This window comes from Oncorhynchus mykiss, chromosome 28 (assembly GCF_057628025.1).
Source record: "Oncorhynchus mykiss isolate SJ-2025 chromosome 28, ASM5762802v1, whole genome shotgun sequence".
NCBI lineage: Eukaryota > Metazoa > Chordata > Actinopteri > Salmoniformes > Salmonidae > Oncorhynchus > Oncorhynchus mykiss.
Window position 1 is genome coordinate 33,779,616 of NC_143049.1, and position 20,865 is coordinate 33,800,480.

The 20,865-nt window shown below is 40.0% G+C and overlaps 3 protein-coding genes across 4 annotated transcripts; all 3 read right to left on the reverse strand.

The window, feature by feature from the left end:
- Positions 1-1,941: 1,941 nt before the first annotated feature.
- rgs1 (regulator of G-protein signaling 1) lies at positions 1,942-4,294 on the reverse strand. The gene is given in 5 exon segments (NM_001165154.2): positions 1,942-3,025; positions 3,395-3,561; positions 3,722-3,783; positions 3,875-3,934; positions 4,134-4,294. Coding segments are annotated over 5 exon segments (558 nt in total). The 5' UTR covers positions 4,217-4,294; the 3' UTR covers positions 1,942-2,839.
- Positions 4,295-9,243: 4,949 nt separating this feature from the next.
- LOC110508225 (regulator of G protein signaling 21-like) lies at positions 9,244-11,075 on the reverse strand. The gene is made up of 3 exons (XM_021588655.3): positions 10,958-11,075; positions 10,503-10,669; positions 9,244-9,584 (listed from the first exon to the last, which is right to left on the reverse strand). The coding sequence occupies exons 1-3, from the start codon at positions 11,064-11,066 to the stop codon at positions 9,414-9,416; spliced, it is 447 nt and encodes a 148-aa protein (XP_021444330.1). The 5' UTR covers positions 11,067-11,075; the 3' UTR covers positions 9,244-9,413.
- Positions 11,076-15,515: 4,440 nt separating this feature from the next.
- Positions 15,516-20,517, reverse strand: rgs18 (regulator of G-protein signaling 18). 2 transcript variants are annotated; one of them, NM_001124640.1, is given in 5 exon segments: positions 15,516-16,180; positions 17,405-17,571; positions 18,180-18,241; positions 18,655-18,753; positions 20,160-20,350. In NM_001124640.1, coding segments are annotated over 5 exon segments (711 nt in total). In that variant the 5' UTR covers positions 20,282-20,350; the 3' UTR covers positions 15,516-15,919.
- Between the last annotated feature and the right edge of the window lie 348 nt (positions 20,518-20,865).

Genomic DNA, 20,865 nt, shown 5'->3' on the forward strand with positions numbered 1-20,865 from the left:
GTAGCTCTTGCCCACATGGGTTTTGTGGGTAGTTATTTTCTGTTTAGTGTGTTCTGTCCACAACTCCTCCCTCGTAGGTGACTCATTACAATGATTTATTGCTGTTTCCTGCCTGTAGCTCACTAGTCCCTATGAGGTGCTTAGTGATACAAGTTATGGGTTCTATAGGCAATTGGTTTAATTCCTGGAAATTAGATTAAATTAAGAATTTGCCTCTGTCTGTTACCACAGAAGGGGTGTTTTTTTATTTATTTATTTTTTTTTTTCAGAGCTTCTTCCAGCTGGATTGTAAAGGTGCTATGGCACTGGTACCTGTGGCGGGTGTGATAACCTTCATTATAGCGTTTTTTTTCTTCCCCTGGGTCTATTTTTTTAATGTGTGTGGTTCAGTGCTGGGTGCAAGCTGGTTACCAGTGCGCATCTTACCGCCTGTTGTGACAGAAGTGCCACTGCCAATCGGGGTACCATTTGTTACAGGAGCCCCCAAACCCAGAGTAGAATGAGCTATCATGCAAACCTTAGCACATAAACAGTTGTGTCGAAACAAGGTGTCAACCCAAGCAATTTGATAAAATTGACCAAATAAATAAAATGGCGTTCGTTTTAAATTGCATTGGTTTTCCATAAATGGCTACTGCGTTGGACCTGAAACCGTTCCTGAGAGTATTCCTTGGGCCAAATTATACCCAAGACGGTCTACCTTCACACATACTGTAGGCCGAAGGCAGTGTTTCCAACAGTCCTCCAGGATCCCCAACGGCAGACAGTTTTGTTGTAGCCCCGGACAGTTTTGATGTTAGTTGACAAGTGTAATCAGGTTTGCTTGTCCTGGGCTACAACACAATTGTGTGATGTTGGCGGTCCTGGAGGACTGTTGGGAAACACTGCCTTAGGCCTACAGTATGTGTGAAGATAACCCGTCTTGGGTATAATTTAAAAGAAGGGAAGTGTGGCTTAGATGCACAAGGTGTGTCTCTCTCCAGAATGCACTCTCTCCTGCCAATTTGTGTGTATTTATTGTTTCATAACTTCATTGTGTAAATTGTTTGCCCTCTGATAGTTAGCGTCTATCAATTCCCCCTTACATACAATATATCACCAGTAGTACATTTACCATTAATCCCAATAATTTGTTTAGTTACGGTAATTGCTGATAATGCATTCAATATATTCTTATTAGTCATTAGAGGGAACACGTTGTTTTCAGAGCTCACAACCTTTGCTACACTTGTGAGAAACAAGTTATGTGTTTCTGTGCCTGATAAGCAGGATTTTCAACTTGCAGTTTTTTGTCAATGATATGTCTGTGCTATATCTCTCTCCGTCAGAACACAGCGCAAAAAAAACTTCCACACATCCTGTTCTTCTGACGAGATAGAAAGTCTGCTAACCCGACCGTTCTGAGGCTTCTGACTGTCACATGACCCAGTTAAATGAGTAGAAACTGGTTACTAATACACAGTGTTGTCTAAACAAGGAAATTATGACGATTTGTCATGATGTGTTTTTTTTTTTTGTCTCACTACCTCAATCAACAACCAAACACATCTGAAACAGAGAACTGGTACAGGAAGCGACAAACTGCCACGTAAAGTTAGATTCTCTCCCGCCAAAACCTTCTCATGGTAACACTTTACCTAAACTAAAGCATCCTGGTGTAATGCTTTATAAGTTGTTATTAGCCTGTAGGAGCCTTTATGATGTCTTATAAAAAGGCTTGTAATATGTTGTATCTTTCTATGCATTAACTGTTAAACTATCTGGCTGTTATTTTGTTCAGATGCATAATGCATAATTTACCCAAATGCTTGAAGTAAAAAGTGACCTTTTCAGTAAAATGTGTGAAGCTTCTTCAACAAAACTGGTCTTTAATAAACCTTAGAATGTGCTAAGTAAATTCTCAGTGTTTTGAAGGTTTGAAGCAGTAATTGTTGTGTGTGTGTGTGAATGTATGTGTTTTTATTGAATTTATATTCAGTAATATCCTAATTTAGCAAACAAATACATTCATTACGTTGGAAATTTTTACATATATACAGTGCAACAACAACATGTTTACATTGTCATTCCTTCACATATTAATTCTCCAACATGTTACAATGTTTTTCAGCTTACATGCCTCATGGCGTGGTGTCAGAGTAAAAACATATCCTATTCTAAACTTGTATTGGTTTTAAAATACACACTTAGTAGATAATCCCATCTAATGTCTCATCAAATAACTCCACTGATCAACTGCAGTTACCTGCTCATGCAGTTGCTGCTCTGGCTGTTAACATGCTACATAATATGCATCCTTGAAAACATCCCCCAAGACACAGAAAGTCCCTAACTGTCACATACTCTGCCAGGTAATCCCCCAGCACCCCATCTCTGTCATAGAAATACAATCTATTTCTATGTTCTATGTAATCCTTTTCTATGTATCATATGTTTAACTTACATTTGTATTAATTTAGCTGACTCTCTTACCCAGAGCGACTCACAGGAGCAATTAGGGTTAAGCACCTTGCTTAAGGGCACATCACCTAGTCAACTCAGGGATTCAAACCAGCGACTTTTTAGTTACTGTCGCAATGCTCTTAACCACTAGCTGCTGCTGCCCCTGTTGTGTTTATCTTTCAAGTGGAAGCACATAGACTACTAGACACAAATGTCAACAAGGATTCAAAGTCGCTTCTGTACGTTCTGTTTCCCTTTGGCCTGTTATCTCTGTACCCAGTAGAATTCACATTTGGAAACATCTTCTTAAGAATCCCATTTGCAAACCCTTCTTGGCTGTCTAATATTGCGGTCCATTGTTGGAAGCCTCGGTCCAGTTTCTACCGTTGGTATTCATTTACACCTTAATGTAGTCTGATGCAGAGTCCAGTAAGGTCCTGTAGATGTTGGATCTGAGGAACCTGGGGTAGGAGTCTTTCTCCATCAATCTGTACACAATCCTCTGGGCCTCGTCGAAGCAAACTGTGGTGGGCGTCTTCACATTCCGCCTGATGAGATCTCTGGTCTTGTGGTCAATGTTGATCTGACGAGAGATAGAGTAAACTGATGAGACTTGGTGGATACAAGCAGATGTGTCCATATATAGTAAATAGTAAATATAGTATAGTAAATACATGATCAAAGATCTACATGCTTTTCGTAAAGTATTATAAACTGGGTGGTTTGAGCCCTGAATGCTGATTGGCTGAAAGCCATGATATATCAGACCGTATACCACAGGTATGACAAAACATTTTTTTTTACTGTTCTAATTAAGTTTGTTACCAGTTTATAATAGCAATAAGGCACCTTGGGGGTTTGTGGTATATGGCCAATATACCACGGTTAATGGCTGTATCCAGGCACTCCACGTTGAATCGTTTGTAAAAACAGCCCTCTGACTACAACATACCTCTTTTGGAGCCTCGGCTTCAATATATGTCTTGTAGATTTTCTTGGCCCTGGAGGAAAGCCTGAAGGACGACTTGATCTTCTTGTAGTCTTGACAGATCAGCCAGAACTCAATGTTCTCGTCACTGAACTCCGACTTCAGGAAGGCTTGAAATGTTGTCATGCCATCTAAAGGGGGAGGGGAGGGGGGGACACACACACACACACACAGACAGACTTAGCTAGGCTGAACAACCTGCAAACCTATGAAAATGGACATATGACGATTTATATCATCAACCTCCTGTTGTATGTTTAAATGTTGTTTTGAAGTACATGAAATGCTTACATTTCGATGCGAGAAGTCTCTCCAAAGACTGGGACCACAGGATAATTTCCTCGGGGCTAAGTCTGTAAAAGTAGAGGACATTTAGTTTCAGATCAAAACCCTGGATGGAGATGTGGCTCCTGGATGTGTCCTGACAGAGTCTACCCTATTTACCGTTCAGTGTTGGGGGTTTGGGAAGATCTGCGCTGTAGTCGGGATTTCAAGTCGCTTCCCCTGAAACATGAAGTAAATAGGTGAATACATTGTAAAACACAAAAAAGTGCACATGCACAATAAACCCAAAAGATATCTGGTTCCTAAGTGCAAAGGAAACCAGCAACGTCATTCAAAACAATTACATCTGCACAAGTGCCGAATGACCAATAAACCGACTTTGAATGTAAAATGTATCAACAATACTGCAAAAACTCACCTCGTCTGATTTCTCCTCTTGTCGTCCATGTCCATGTTGTGTGAATGCAGTTCCCTTGATGGTGACGTGACTGAGATAGGCATGTTTGGGGGAATAATAGTTGGGTTCTGTGTATGTAGCACTCAGTGTTGTGGTTCTCTGTTAGTTGTCAAAGTGTATCTATTTTGACAGTCTCGTCAACACCCCTCTTTATACAGAATATGACTGCTGTGAGCGTCACGCGTTTCGTTCGTTACAGACCGCAAAAAATAGAGGAAGTAAGGTATGACGCTCGTTTGTTCAAACCAGCTCAATGCAGTTGCTTGTCTGCACGTTCAGAAACCTGCACAGGGCACAGGCCTGTCGAGAGCAAGGCCAGGAGATGCAAATATGACAGTGGAAATTTAAACAACAGATAAGCAGATATTTACCTTTACTCTGCTAGTTGGCATAGGTATAAAAAAAAAATCCAATTGTTAAAGTTTTCAAACATTTGTCAGGTGGACGTTGTACTTTCATAAGAAGGCCTTTTGATTTCAGGTCCCATGATTCTGGAACTTCTGTTTCCACCACTCTAAATGTGACTCTATATCTATTTTTTTTTAAATACAGTTTATCCTCTGTTAGTTAACACATTTACAAGCATTTTTGGGTGTGCGTCAATGCCTGCTTTTTATTTTACTAGACTTTCTACCAACATAAACTTTTGCCTTTTGAAGAGTATAACCTTTTGTATGAGACAGTACAGTACAATATTTCGGTGTAGGTGTCAGTAGAGTTGGTATCATGACACCTGGATGCATTATTTCCCCATTAATCATCTTATCTGGAGTTTTTGGCAGACGTTAGTGGTCCTATGTAAGCTCAGATGGTAGAGCTTTGCGCTTACAACGGCAGGACAAGTGGGTTAGATTCCCGGGACCACCCATATGTAAAATGTATGCATGCATGACTGTAAGCATCTGCTAAATGGCATATATTACAAATGAAATAGGGTGCAGGCAGAAGGGAAAATACAGTACCTCAAAGATTTGCCTGGATTCATCACTGTAAACCCCCACTGCTCATCTTTTAGTCTCCCAGTAGTGGCCTCTGACATTTCCTTTTCTGTCACAGAGAACCAATCATATACCGTATGTTATATACACAGATACATTGATCACAATAGTTAAAATAAAAAAATAAAAAAGTTAGTCTTGACTATAGGTTTAGACATCATGCTGTCAAAGACACTTAAAGTGGTTCTCCAGAGCTTTAAAAAAATATAGATATTTTAGCCGGTAGTTTTGAAAGGGGTCCCCGAAAGTTGTGAACAATTGTGTACTACATCCTCCATTTCCTATGACATGTTACGTCCTGTAAATTTGTACGATATGTTCCAAATTTGTAAGTGCTTTAATATCCCAGACTGTATCTTCAAGTTAAAAAAGAAAGGCAGATCTTTAGCATATGACAACTGAGCTGACAAAACCAGTAGTCAGTGTTGCTTTTACATCAGTGATGCTAACAGTTAGTGCCACTGGGAAGAATCAGTCAGGATAACTGTGTGATGGTCACATGGTAGCAGAGAACATAATGCTTCAGATACAGTCCTCAGGAATACATGACCGTTTCATGATGTGTCCTGTAAAGATTGTAGATCAACATAAAACAAATGATATTCAAATAGTATATTGACCACAGCAATGCAGGTTCAATGCAGCAGTATTTCTCATCACTTTGAAGCATTCCTGTCAGCTTTGTATCTGTTAATCTCTCTCTCTCTCTCTCTCTCTCTCTCTCTCTCTCTGTGTGCATCTGAGTGTTTGTGTGCACGCCTTGTAGATTTGTACTGTACAGTAGGTCTACCACCATCAGAGGTAAATAAGAGCAGAGAAAACGCAGAGGAAGTTGTGGTGTTCACAACTCAACCCCACCCCTGCCATGTAGTTTACATAGCACCTCTGAAAATAACCTGAACATTCAAAAACCAAACAGAACAAAACGTCCCACTTTCGGTTGGCAGATCACATGTGACTGACCAAACCACCTACTTCCTCTGTCCTACGCAGCCAACTGAAATGTGTAATGTCATATGAGGACCTGAAAATAAATAAATAAAACATCCCATAAATTAAATATATGGGAGGCAGTGTATTTGACATGAGCTATAGTCAGTCCACTGACATATAATTGTTCTATGTTCCACTGACATAGAACAATTCTATGTTCCAATGACATAGAACAATCCTATGTCATTGGAACATAGAACACTTCTATGTCATTGGAACATAGAACAATCCTGTGTTCCAATGACATAGAACAATCCTATGTTCCAATGACATAGAATTGTCATATTGACATATTAGTTACAGTGCATTATTTTGAAACCTAACGGACTACTGAATGCACTGTGACAGTATTGTATACCTCCTAACATACCTGCTAACTGCAGCCCACACAGAGCATTCAGATTGGATTATTTAGAATTTTGTGCATGATAACATATTTTATATATTTTTTTACATTTAAAAGTAACCTTTATTTTAACTAGACAAGTCAGTTAAGAACAAATTCTTATTTACAACAACGGCCTACCCCGGCCAAACCCTAACCCAGACAAGGCTGGGCCAATTGTGCGCCGCCCTATGGGATACAGTTATATTATATATAACTAGAAAAATGAAATTTCATGAAGAAAATGTGTGTGCTATTTTCAGCTATTTTAAGAGGCCAATATAGAATTCAAGCCCGACAGACATTGGAGACTTTCAATGAAACCACGTGTATTCTGGGAAACATGTACTGTATACCTAGGCTCACTTTGCATGCCCTCGCCATGGTTACGTAAAGTATGCAAAGGGCCTCTATCAGGCCATCGCACAGCAATGCACCTTTGACCCCAGTACGCACATTAAACTCACTTTTCAGAGCATCTAAACACTGTGGTTTAAAGCTCTATTTGATCAGTCTTGAAAATCTGAAAAAGGTATTCTCGTTGTACTGTCCTTCAGTGATGAGAAAGTTCCTCCAGAAATGTCCACACGTTGTCTGTAACATAATATGGTGGTGGTTCATAACGGTCGATGTGAAACTTGTGCAGCGTCTGTTTTCTGTGCTAAATGTACACACCATTCACTGTAGGAGGAAGTTTCTCCTCATCTTCTGGTGCAGGGCCAGTTTCATTTGATTAAGTTAAAGCCTCCATACTACAATAACGTAAGTTAACTTGAGAGCTTTGCTGCCATCTGGAGTTGGAAACCTCCACGCACTTCAGGGACCATATCCCTCCAAAAACCCTTCTAACCATTAAACAAATATGTAATTGTAATTTTAATTGAACCTTTATTTAACTAGGCAAGTCATTTAAGAACAAAATCTTATTTATAATTACGTCCTACACCGGCCAAACCCGGATGACACTGGGCCAATTGTGCGCCGCCCTATGGGACTCCCATCACGGCCAGTTGTGATACAGCCTGGATTCTTGAAGTGTGTCGACTTGCTCACGCCCCCCTCATGGATTTTGAAGTATTGGATTGATGCCAGCTCGGGCAAGAGGGAGTTTGCATCGTATTTCTTATTTCCATTCATATTTATCCTCGATGGGGAGTGAATGTGTGCTCTCTTCAGGGAAAAGGGAAGTTAATCGGACCACAAATCATGGTCAATCAAAACAATTGGGATGTTTTGCATCAAATTCAAAATGAAAGCGATACATTGTGAAAGAAAAGGCCTTCTCTTCGTCTCCCTGGTTGACTGGGAACTTTAAAGGCCTGAATACCTATTGCACCTGTCTCTCCACACAGAAGGACAGGAGTTTGGAAACTCATTTGCATAGTTTATTTTATTTTGAATATAATGCTTGATTCATTCAGATAATTTTGAGACAGTATCTGATTACATGAAATTACAAAAGTGATAATACTATTGATACAAATTAAGAGCTTATTTTGTCATTTCATTTATGGTCAAAAGGGGTACCTTTTAGTCTCTAACAGCAACTTTTAGTCTCTAACAGTGAAATACAACAACATTTCACACATTATAATATATACAGTAATTCCTCTTCTATTTTAAGTGAGAATGGAATCAACCCATGAAATGTAGTCACAAGTTTAAGAAAAGCTATCTCTGAAATCAGCCTATAGCCGTGGTATATTGGCCATATACCACAAACCCCCGAGGTGCCTTATTGCTGTTATAAACTGGTTACCAACGTAATTAGAGCAGTAAAAATAAATGTTTTGTCATACCCGTGCAATACGGTCTGATATACCACAGCTGTCAGACAATCAGCATTCAGGGCTGGAACCAACCAGTTTATACTTCATGTTTTAGAGTAGTGTTTCTCAACCTCTGGACCAGTTAGATGATTTCTGGTTAGATGGTTAGCTGACTGCCATTTAGTCTGTTCTCAAGTGCTAGTTTTAATGGGGCAATCTGCAGTTGCGAAATCCATTTTTGGAGGTATAGATTAATGATATGTACCCATTGAGTCTTGACAAATATAACTCACGAGTATAGTTCAACTGCCAAAACCCATCAGAACCCCAAATATTAGCTTATTTTACTCCAATGTTGTAAATGTTGTTACATTTCTTCAGGCCCATTCCTCAGCTTTTTACCAAAACAGAGGAGAGGTTTCCCACTTTGTTATTTCAATTAAGGATTGCCACACATTAAAGGGATAGTTCGCTATTTTAAATCACTATGATACAATACGTTTCCACTTGCATTGCTACATGTAGCCTTTTCCTGCAATCAATGACCAAAAGCTCCGTCTTTGGCCTCATGGGTGGAATGTTATTCATATATTTAATAATTTCATCATTAATAAAGATAATTAAAAAAGCCCAACAAAAATCTGGTATTTCAGTTTTGTTATATTTCAGTCTTCTGGGATGTATATCAAGTGTAATATTGGGATGCAAACTCAAAATGGAATTACATTTCAACTCTATATCTGACATGGTACATGTGTCTTCTTTTTTGTAAGCCCATAACCATGTGTGTGAGGTGTATACTTTTGTTTCAAAGTAGATTTGTTTAAGACTACCAAGAGTCACTCCGTGTGACCCTGATTTAGCCCACTGCCGTAAAAGGTTAAAACGTTCTAGCCAGGATATTCTGGACATCGCTAAACTACATCCCAGGTAACAAAACCCTAGGTAAATTGAAAATAAGATAACACCTCCAAAAAGTGAACTACCCCTTTAATCTAAGTGGTCCTCCATGGATGGAGGGACTATATATATCTTGCCAATCTGTGGTACATAAAAGGTTGAGAAACACTTTTAGAGTGTTTGTCGTTTGAGAGAGTCACCTTGCTCCCCTCAGCATATCCTGGTAGACGTCTGACTTGAGGAATCGTGGGTAACAATCCCTGGCCATCAGACTGTAGATCAACTTCTGTGCCGTGTCGAAAGAGGTCAGGCTCGGCTGAGAGATGTTCTTGGTGATATTTTCTCTGGTCCCACAATCAATATTGATCTTTAAACAAAACACAATGTACAGTAATATGCATTTCTTTGGTCTTTCTTTTTTCATTATATTGATTTCTGGATTTAGATCTTATGTCTACTGACTACACAGCTCATACCGATTAAATATCTCTGTAAGAAATCTCTGCATATGTGCAATGAAAAGCATTACCAGGTGTAGATCCAACCAGGTCCTTTAAGGAATTTGTTAATTTTCAGAGAAGTTTGTTATATCAAATAGTGTTGAAATGTGGAGTTTTATACTGTTTTACCAGATTGTGATAACATATGTGTCAAGCATGTCAGAGTAGGAGTGCTGATCTAGGATCAGTTCTCTCATGGCCCATTTCATCTTATTCATTATGATCTAAAAGGATAAACTGATCCTAGTTCAGAATCAGCCCTGGGTAGGTTACTTTCTAAATGTAATCTGTTACAGTTACTCGTTACCTGTCCAAAATTGTAATCAGTAATGCCACTTTTGTATTACCCAAAACTCAGTAACGTAATCATATTATTTTCAGTTACTTCTGGATTACTTTCCCCTTAAGAGGCATTAGAGGAAGACATAAATGATCCATCAAAAGCATTTGGTGTGTCATCATAGTGGTCTCTGACTTGTGGCCAGACTCGCTCAGGTGGAACAAACTTAAACTTGCATCTTTTTTCAACACTGAATTGAATGTCATTGAGAAAACGGAAATGTGTCATAATGTATATTTTTTCTTTGCAACATCCTTCCTAAATGTAAAAGTAATCCAAGAAGTAATCATCTAGTTTTCCAAAAGTATCTGTAATCCGATTACAATAGTTTTGCAGGTCACATGACTGATTACAGTTACAGTTTCTTTGTAATCGGATTACATGTAATCAGTTCCTCCCCAATCCTGTTCAGCACCATGATACATAGTCCCAGATGGTTACTTACCTGTCTCGGTGCTTCACATTCCACAAACTCTGAGTAGATCCTGTTTGCAGATGAGATCATCTCTGGAAGAGACGTGATGTTCTTGTACTCCTCACAGGCCAGCCAAAACAGAATATTCTCCTCACTATACTCTGATTTAAGGAATTCTCTGAAAGCCGCCTGCCCGGCTGGAAATAGAGAGGAATATGAAAAGGAAAAACGTAAGATTTATTGGAAATAGGAATTTCTCATTGTTTGTTATTGTTAGAAAGTATATGAACATGAGTTCTGATAAAGTCAGAAATACTAACTTGATACATTTTAGTTACTGGCAGTAATACTAACTTGATATATATAGTTACTGGTAACAGACAATAATAATTTCCTATATCCGATATCCTCCGTAACTTGTTTAGCAGGCTTGGTGATGCCTTTCAGACAGGCGATATAGTAAAAAGATATAACTTCGTCCTCACGTTTACAACCCAGGAGTTTGTCCACAGACTCTCCCCAAGTCTCAGCCTCTTCAAGCGGGTCCTTGGGAAAGCAACAAAATCTACCCTTGAAAAGAGTGTTGAGATCCATCACTAGCGCAGTAATCAGTGGTTCTCAAAACACAACATCAAATCTACCTCACACCTGGAGAGAAAATAGATTAATATCGTTTTCATCAATTCGTTTTTTTTTTTTTTTGTCCAGTCAACAGAGCATCAAAAATTCAAATGACCTGTTATCCAATACATTATATATTTATATCGACTTAAATCCCAAAATGGACATACGACACTTCACATTTCTGTAGCAAGTTGTAATTTACGTTGAAAAATGGAGTCATTCATTTACAGAATCAGACATAAAGAAACTCACTTTATTGCCATGGCTGCGTTGTCTGTCTGGGAGAGAGAAAATAGTTCCTGCCAGTGTGAAGCTCAGATTGGGATTGTTTTGAGGTGAAGGAGTTAAGTTGCATGGACTGATCTAAACAAGGCTCCCCTTGGAACACATGAAAATCAGTATGCAAAGGTGATGTTTGGAGAGAAGGTATATATATAAATATTTGGTGAGAGAGTATACACCTGTGATTCAAGGAGTGGCCCTCATGCCTTCTGTTATATCCTGTCCACCTCAATATCATTTATAGATATGAGGATGAAAGGCAGAGTACATAATCCCAATACAACCCTAATGTCAAAAGAGCGTACAATGAACCGTTTCACCACATTATTTCTCGGTGGATAAATACTGCACAGTAAAACAAAGTGCTACCAAAATCTCTTTTAGATAGTCATCCATAGGCAGTTAAAACAAGATTCATAAAATAAACATACACATGGCTATATATTATTACAGAAGAATAGTCAGCCAGTGCAGGGTTCCCCAAGACATACATTTTATTTCACCTTTATTTCACCTTTATTTAACCTTTTATTTCACCTTTATTTAACCAGGCAGGCTAGTTGAGAACTGCGACCTGTCTGATGAAGCCAGTCGACGGGAGACTGGCTGTAAACGAATAGAGCATAAAGGGAAATGCCCTGCGTCCTGTGTATTACACTGGATTTGCATATCCGTTGTGGACTATCACGTTCATCTCAAGGACACATGGACAACAATATGGTATGCTATGCACTGGGCTGCACTCTGTGCATACTGCATACGATATATGTCTGCCCAATCTAACTCTACAATACAACTAGGCTTCGTTGGCTTTTGTGCGAATCAGAGCATGTACATTGGAGTTACTAGATGATTTGTGTGCTTTTGAGTGGTGCTAAGTATTTAACATCTGGTGGAGATGCAGGGTCAAAGGTCATCATCAACAGTTGCAATCAGTGCAAGGTCTACCCTTTCTGCCTATAGGAAACCCAAACCCCATGTGTGTCAGACACGTGATGTATTGTCTAATGAAGATAAACGATGGTGTGTCATGGTATATGAAGGCAGTCTTCATGGTGTACGAGGACAGTGCTGCCTGTGTCGCTATCCTGACCCCCATATTGTCATCCAACCCAAGACCTAATGTGCTTCCAAAACAAAACCAGGAATGTAAATCTCACCAGGTGATGGAAAACACCACAGGGATCCCGATTTGCATCCGTGTGGACAAACCAAGACTAGGACATTTGATTTTCAAAAGAGGTGCCTGTCTCACACAGTGCTTAGAAGTGTTGTCATCGGTGCACTTCAGACTCTGAGACAATGTTTATTGCTGATTTGGTTGTTATTTATTTAGGTGGGTAGATACTATGCCTCCTAACAATACATAGCTGGTTTATTCTGTGGTTGTTATTTATTTAGGTGGGTAGATACTATGCCTCCTAACAATACATAGCTGGTTAATTCTGTGGTTGTTATTTATTTAGGTGGGTAGATACTATGCCTCCTAACAATACATAGCTGGATGTTTCTCATTGAAGTTAAGCCAAAATAGTTGGCTTTGAAAGCATCCCACACAAAAACAGAAATAGCTTCCATGTAGATATGACATTGTGAAATGTTTATTATACCAATACTGTTCAGGTTTTACTAGTGTCTTCCTCTTCCAACACCATATCACCTAGCTGCCATACCTAGCACCAGGAGTTTTCCCTAGTAAGCAGATCACACGGTCAGGTAAAACTCCAGGCCCTAATCATGAATCGTAACAAGGGCCAAGAGTTTTTGCCCAAGAAATACTCCTGTCCCACACTGTGGTTAGGGAGCCTTCTCTACTAAGCCACAGTGAGGCGCTGTGTGTCCTTGTCGGCCCCTAACCAAGTTTATTTTCCCAATGTGCTGCAACAATGCCTGCCCGTCTGTCTGTGTGAAAGAAATATGAATGTCTATTTAAAAAAAGTCAAGTAAAGGATTTGAATCCTACAGTGTCCGTCTTCATCCACTCCTGGCACTGTATGCCTCCTCCACTATAAGTCAGTCGTAGTGTCACAGTCCCGAGTGGCACAACAGTCTAAAGCACTGCATCTCAGTGCTGGAGGTGTCACTACAGTCCCTGGTTTGAATCCAGGCTGTATCACAACTGGCCGTGATTGGGAGTCCCGTTGGGTGGCGCACAATTGGCCCAGCGTCATCTGGGTTATGGTTTGGCCCGGGGTAGGCCGTCATTGTAAATAAGAATTTGTTCTTAACTGACTTGCCTAGTTAAATGAAATAAAAATAGGTTAGAATCAGTGAGGGTTAAGGAAACCTAGGCCATGGTTAGCATTCATGTATTAAATCAATGTTACTTGGATCTAAATATTTTATCATGTTTTTTTTGTCTGAGGGGCATATGTATGCCTTAGGGATGTTACCTCGTTATTTCCTAAGGCAAGTCAAGTGTTGCGCTTATTGATTTCTCTATTCGAAGGATTCAACATTGTTGTGAACTGTCTAGGAATTTTAACTAATAACAGTCCTTGATTTTTTAATGTCCAGGCAATGCAGTTTTTTAAACAGACTGACCAAACTTCCTTGATGAAGATGCCATGGAGTCGGTCCTGGACGTCATTTAACTCCTACAGGAAGGGAAACAAGTTAATCACTTTGCTGTGATGAATTTAACAACAGCATTGTATTAAAGAGATTGAACGGAATCTTAAGCGCTTACAAATTCGCAACCTATTGTGCAAATTGGAATCATATTACACGAATTGCAACAGATTTTTTATTACGTTTTTTTGCAGGACGTAACATATCATAGGAAATGGATGACGTAGAGCACACTTTTGACCAGAACCCTACGTAGTGCCCACTTTTGACCAGAACCTTACGTAGTGCACACTTTTGACCAGAACCCTACGTAGTGCCCACTTTTGACCAGAACCCTACGTAGTGCACACTTTTGACCAGAACCTTACGTAGGGCACACTTTTGACCAGAACCCTACGTAGTGCCCACTTTTGACCAGAACCCTACGTAGTGCCCACTTTTGACCAGAACCCTACGTAGTGCACACTTTTGACCAGAACCTTACGTAGTGCACACTTTTGACCAGAACCCCACGTAGTGCCCACTTTTGACCAGAACCCCACGTAGTGCCCACTTTTGACCAGAACCTTACGTAGTGCACACTTTTGACCAGAACCCTACGTAGTGCCCACTTTTGACCAGAACCCTACGTAGTGCACACTTTTGACCAGAACCCTACGTAGTGCACACTTTTGACCAGAACCCTACGTAGTGCACACTTTTGACCAGAACCCTACGTAGTGCACACTTTTGACCAGAACCCTACGTAGTGCACACTTTTGACCAGAACCCTACGTAGTGCCCACTTTTGACCAGAACCCTACGTAGTGCACACTTTTGGGGGACCTGTTTTGGCCCGTGAACGTTACTTTTAAAACTACTGGCTGAAATGATACTTTTAGAACACATCTTTCACCACACATTTTATTCTATTCTATTCTATTCTTATTTTTTTCCACCATTTCAATGAATACAAGTCAGAGCATTATGCATTCCAACGCCCTTTACATGCATGCATAAAGATATTCATTTACGAGGCATTCTGGTCATGCTGGAATGACAGTAACTCAGCAGGAGACAACTGTATTGCTCCAAAGGCTAAAGGAGACCCTGACATGTGTTAATGACAGAGAATAAGCCCACTAAACCCAGGGACTATGTGAATTATGCGTACGCTTCCTCCCACCGCATACACATTTGAAAGGGAAAGGTTGCGTGCCAAACGATACTCTGTTCCCTACAAAGTGCACTACTTTTGACCAGAACCGTACGTAGTGCACTATATATGAAATAGGGTGTAATTTGGAACGCTGCCATGGACTCAGTTGGATCACTGGCAAGCTTGGAATGATTACATATTTGTCTTTGGAAGGAATACTGTATGCATACCAATGACGTGAATAATTCCAATCCTAGAGTGGTTACTCACTTGCTTGGTGAGGTCTATAAATGTTTCAGTGATCTGGGTTCCTTCCAGATCCTTCTATCAACCCTTCTGACTGTGTAATGCACTACCATTACGTTTGTCTCTTTTGACATGATTGAACCGTTTGTAAAAAAAAAAAAAAAATTAAAAAATTAAAAACATTTTTATAATATGTTGTTTATTCCAATAATTACTCTCCAGACAATATATACAAGTTACAACTAAAAGCCAACATAACATATTATTATAATAAATTATTGAATTAATACAAGCAGTGGCAAGACATTTAACGGTAAACAAGATGAATATTGCATATTAGTATTCTTACACGGTCTGTTCATGTTTGCTGTCTAGATGGGGAACATTTTAATTGATAGCTGTAAAGTCAAATCTCTTCAGAAAGTCTCTCATTAAAAAGGTACAGCTTTCCACAATCACACAACTAGTCAGCGACAGGCATTGCACTGCAAGGGAATTTGGAAGGGTGCGTGTGTGTCTGTGTGTGTGTCTGTGTGTCTGTGTGTGTGTGTGAGTGTGTGTATTGTGCTACTCTCGGCTTACGATGCTACAACCAGTCAGAGGAGTCGCTGGTGGCCTCCCCTCGCGGCTCATTGAAAACGCAGGACCGTGACCTCCGGCGGTACATGGTGGTCCCGGGGCCTTTTCTCTTGGTGAGGTGCAGGTAGATGTCTGACGTGAGGAACCTTGGGTAGCAGTCTTTTTTCATCAGGCTGTAGACTTTGCTCTGCGCCGCATCGAAGCAGGTATTCGTCGGCGAAGCCATGGTCTTCTGGATGGCCACCTTGGAGGCATAGTCGATGTTGACCTAAAAGACAAGTGACACTATTATGAGTATGTTGAGTGGATGGGGCTAATCAACCCTTAGATATGGTGATATGGTAATAGCACCACCTTTCCTTCTGATTGGCTAGGTGGAAGTTTCACTATATTGTTTTAAACCAATCAAATCTACTCTGATCTCTACAAGCGCATAGGACGTCAGATCTAGTGGTACATTGAGATTGGGCCAGTGTGTGCCCAAAGTATGTGTCACTTTACACTCAGTTTAGTACCAAATGCATTCTATTGGCAAGTTGAACTTCTTTCAGGTCAGTCAGTGGAAGAGAGGTCAAAATACAGTCGTGGAAGGTGAAGAGCTACAGTTTATGGCTGGCCCAAGTCTCACTAAGGCACTGTTTTGAGTTGACTTTACTCAGAGCCTCCCTGAGGCATTGTTTTGAGTTGACTTTACTCAGAGCCTCCCTGAGGCATTGGTTTGAGTTGACTTTACTCAGAGCCTCCCTGAGGCATTGTTTTGAGTTGACTTTACTCAGAGCCTCCCTGAGGCATTGGTTTGAGTTGACTTTACTCAGAGTCCTCCATATAAGTAGAATGTGGTGTCCATGTGACACTTTTCAGTCTTCACATGTCACTGTCCTTGCAGCACATTGAACACCAGACTGAAAAGGTGTGTGGTTTTGAAGTCCTGCTTGCTTATTATCTGACTGAGCGAATGTCTTGATCTCAAACTGAAAGTGCGTGGGTGTTTATATCACTGGTTCAGTTGCTGCTAGTCGCAGAGAAAGAAGACCACACGGTCACATCAGTCTTCATCCAATGCTTCCTGTGGGTATAAAGTCTCTAAACTACATGGTTCTGCAATGGTCATGTCTGTCTCACTAGGGGATTAGAGCCATTTCTAAATCACATGGTTCTCAGGGCTCTTGTTCTAGCATCTTACTCATTGTAACTTCTGCATAGTTCCTGTGCATAGTTTATAAAGGTCACCGTATGTATACCAGTGAATGCTGATGCATCTAATCAGCCATTCTTCAAACTAGATCAAGATCATAGAAGTGCAAAGAAGATCAAGTTGTATCTTTCGTTGAATAGTTTAATAAGTCCCATTGACCAAGCATCAGCTTCAGGGAATTTATATTGATAGGGCCCACAGTTTTTCCATTGCCACTGATAAAAATCCCCCAGCAAAGCCTATTTGGTTTCATTTCTCGAGCACTATATATATATATATATATATATATATATATACCTCTTTTGGGGCCTCGGCTTCAATGAAGACAGAATACATGTGCTTGGCTTTGGAGATGAGCCGGATTTCCGAGTCGATGGTCTTGTACTCCTCACAGGCCAACCAGAACTCAATGTTCTCCTCACTGAACTCTGTCCTGAGGAACTGAGAGAACGACTCCACTCCGTCTGCATCGGGGGGAGAAGAACATCCTCTTTAATGATCTATTGGATTCAACGAGGAGGTCTATGTGAAAGAAAATTAGCATGTACTGTTACCAGAGTAATGGCCACAAAGGGATCTGCATTATGCCCACTTGAGGCTAATGCTGTAGATGTGTTACTGTGTAAGCACCCGATTGATTGAATTCCAGACTATATTCACTGAAAGACATGCCTTATATTTGTTTAGGCTACTTGTTTATTATTTATTATTTATTTGTTTCTTGTTTATTCATATTCATAATATAAATTCCAATGCTCTATAGATTCCAAACCTGCTCTCAATGAAAAGTGGGAAAGATAATATTAAACATTCAACCACTGATCTCTGTGGCACTCTAGACCAAAATGATTTATAGCTGTAAGAAAACACTCTTCAATAGACATATCAGGAAGTTAGACAGGTTTGAACATCTTACCAAACACTGAAAACATCTAGTCAAATTCCATTGTTCTTCTCTAACCTTTAATTTCCCAAAAGACACTGTTTCTTCCCATTAAAGTTGTGCTTTGAACAAAAATGGTTTAGACTCGCAATTTGTGAATAAATGAGATATCGCTGACTTCCATCTAACCTGAATGTCTGATCAGATCTTCAAAGGAGTCGCTCCATCTCAACGCTGCCTCTGGTGAGATGCTGAAGAAAACAGTCAGAGATATAATTTAAGTCCTCTGCTAATGATGATGCATTCATTTGTTTATATATATTTCGGGTTTGATCCTTTTGAAAGCTGACGGTGGGCCATGTTTAGATCCTGTTGTTTCCCTCTTGTATTTGGATTGAGGAAAAGTAACTGCATATTGCACAAATTTAAAGGGATAATTCAGCTAAATTTCATATTTAGCTTCATATTCGTTTCCTTGAAGTAGTATTTGGGCGATGCTGCTTTCAAGGTAAGGTAACAATTATCTAAACATGTGAAATATACCTTTACAATTGAAAATGCTCTTCAATACAAATTGGGCATCTGGGGCAATTAAACATGTTAGGTTATTCTGCGGGGCAATCTCTTTCCATTGCTTTGCCTTTATCCTTGACTGATGTCTTACTTGTTGTTGGTGGTGGCTGTCTTTTTTCCTGGACTGATGTTTTCATGGGAGCCTGACTTGGTCAGCAGAAGGCTCAGTCGGCTCTTCTTGTCTTTCAATCTGCAACCAGAAGGAATGAACACCGGTGACTCTCAGAAGACACATACTGTAACTGGACATAATGATAGTACATTCCGGGTTATTCCACAGCTGTTGAATCATAATGCACAAAATCACTAGCCTGGTCCCAGATCTGTTTGTGCTATCTTGCCAACTCCTACGGTTATTGTCACGCCAAACATTGTTTGAGTCGACAAGACGCCACCAACATACAGTAAATGGGAACCAGGCTACAGAATCACAACAACAGAGGAGTGAACCAGACATTTTGTTACTCGTGCTGAGGACCTTTAACACGGATGTTCACATGACAACTGAAAAAAATAGTCCCTGTTCTTTCTTTTCACCTTAGGTCACATGACATAAAGGTCAACAGATCATGCAGTGTTTCCCTGAAGGCAGCAGTGGCATCTCATTTATGGATTGCCCTTGAGAATACTAGCAAAGCAAGACGGCATCAGTGAGCTAACCAACATTCTGAAACTAGAAACCAACCACCAAATAATGTCCAGAAACACAGAACAAAGGGAAACACCAAGGGGAAATGTACTTCTGCACCTCAACTCAGACAGCCACAGGAAGAGCAGCACTCACTCACAGGAAGAGCAGCACTCACTCACAGGAAGAGCAGCACTTTCAAGAGAATTTGCATAGACAGGAATTCACGGCGACAGCCACTGAAACTGTGTCGCGAAACTATCATTCACAACAACTTCTATTTCCCTGTCTCTAATTCCTTTCTAGGTTGTATTATTCAACTGTTTGAATAGTTCATAGATGGATTTAACAGTGTCACAATTTACCCCCATCGCGTAGAGTCATTTAATTTGCCTCACTGTTCTACATCAAAAGTATCAACAAGAGACAGCTACAAACTGAGACAGCTACAAATGACTCATTAACGCCTACTGTAAGGCTCCAGTTGTCTTGGCAAATACTCTGACGCAAATAAAATGAACCAAGGTACAAAACTCAGAACTGTTCATTCTAAGGTGTCACCTTAATGAAGAAATGTTTGTTTTCTCATCTCCAGCTATTTGAGGCCATGGAAATGGCTTTCAGGTACACATGTACAGTCTCTGTAGAAACAAGTCAAGCATGGTGCTTTGGCCAACCCTTTACATCATGAAGTTGACAGCAACACTTAAAGAGTGGAAGAATAAGTCACACTTAAAGAGTGGAGGTCACAATATCAGATTGCATATTCATATTAAAGGTATACTTTGTCTGTCTTTCTCCAATTCTTGTTGCGCAATGCAAATATAGGAAGTGGCATTCTTACAAAATGTAATGAAAGAAGGACTTAGAAGCTTCATAGAATTGTTCAAAGACACAAAAAATCAATTGCTGCTTTCAATAAAATAAAAAGGATCAGAAGATTTCAAGTGAGAAATAAAATGACCTACCTGAAATTACTAGCTTTCATTCTCGGTGCCAACAAGTCCTCAGGACAGAGCATTTTGAAATATGCTTCCTCTTTTGGGGCAAAAAAGTTCAATTGAGGAAACAGAAAAACAAGTGTTTCCATTCTAGCTTCCTTCTAACTTTAGCATATATGAAAGCAGAGCACAATCAGTTCTTAGTGCTCCTTTAACCCTATGGTTTGGCCCACATCTCTTTTTAAAGCTACAACATAGCCCAAACATTTCCCCAGTACCTTCCACGCTACTTCCTGACCTAGGTAAACTACTCAGTTTACCGCATCATCAGTGACAGAGAAAATCCCCCCCACGCTCAACATCCTGCTTTAAACCGAGCAACTATGAACTTCACAGAATACAATAGCTTCCTATTAGCAGATAAACCCTGTCACTGTTATGACCACCCCAGATATCTGGATAGTTGTCTGACAATGCATGATCTAACAGTGACTGATTGTGGTACTCTGATTATGTTGTCGCATAATATACTGTAGATGTCATATCAGGCCATGTGTCTGTAAACTGCTAAAATGAACAGTGTTGCATCATTAAAAAAAACAACACACAACTAACATTCCAAATTAGCATTATCACCCAATGAAGCCAGAGGCTTTAATACTTCACAAATGAAAAAAACACACCCCCTCATATTGGGATAATACTAAGGATGCTAATACTAAGGATGGTGACT

Excerpts from the sequence above, each read along its gene's own strand:
- LOC110508225 (XM_021588655.3), bottom strand. The coding sequence starts at position 11,066 with ATGGATCTCAACACTCTTTTCAAGGGTAGATTTTGTTGCTTTCCCAAG. Across the intron at positions 10,670-10,957 it reads CAAACTCCTGGGTTGTAAAC|CCGGGCAGGCGGCTTTCAGA; the intron begins GTGAGGACGAAG and ends CTCTATTTCCAG. Across the intron at positions 9,585-10,502 it reads AATGTGAAGCACCGAGACAG|ATCAATATTGATTGTGGGAC; the intron begins GTAAGTAACCAT and ends TTTTGTTTAAAG.
- rgs18 (XM_090224738.1), bottom strand. The coding sequence starts at position 20,281 with ATGGAAACACTTGTTTTTCTGTTTCCTCAATTGAACTTTTTTGCCCCA. Across the intron at positions 18,754-20,159 it reads ATGAAAGCTAGTAATTTCAG|ATTGAAAGACAAGAAGAGCC; the intron begins GTAGGTCATTTT and ends TTCTGGTTGCAG. Across the intron at positions 18,242-18,654 it reads ACAGCCACCACCAACAACAA|CATCTCACCAGAGGCAGCGT; the intron begins GTAAGACATCAG and ends TGTTTTCTTCAG.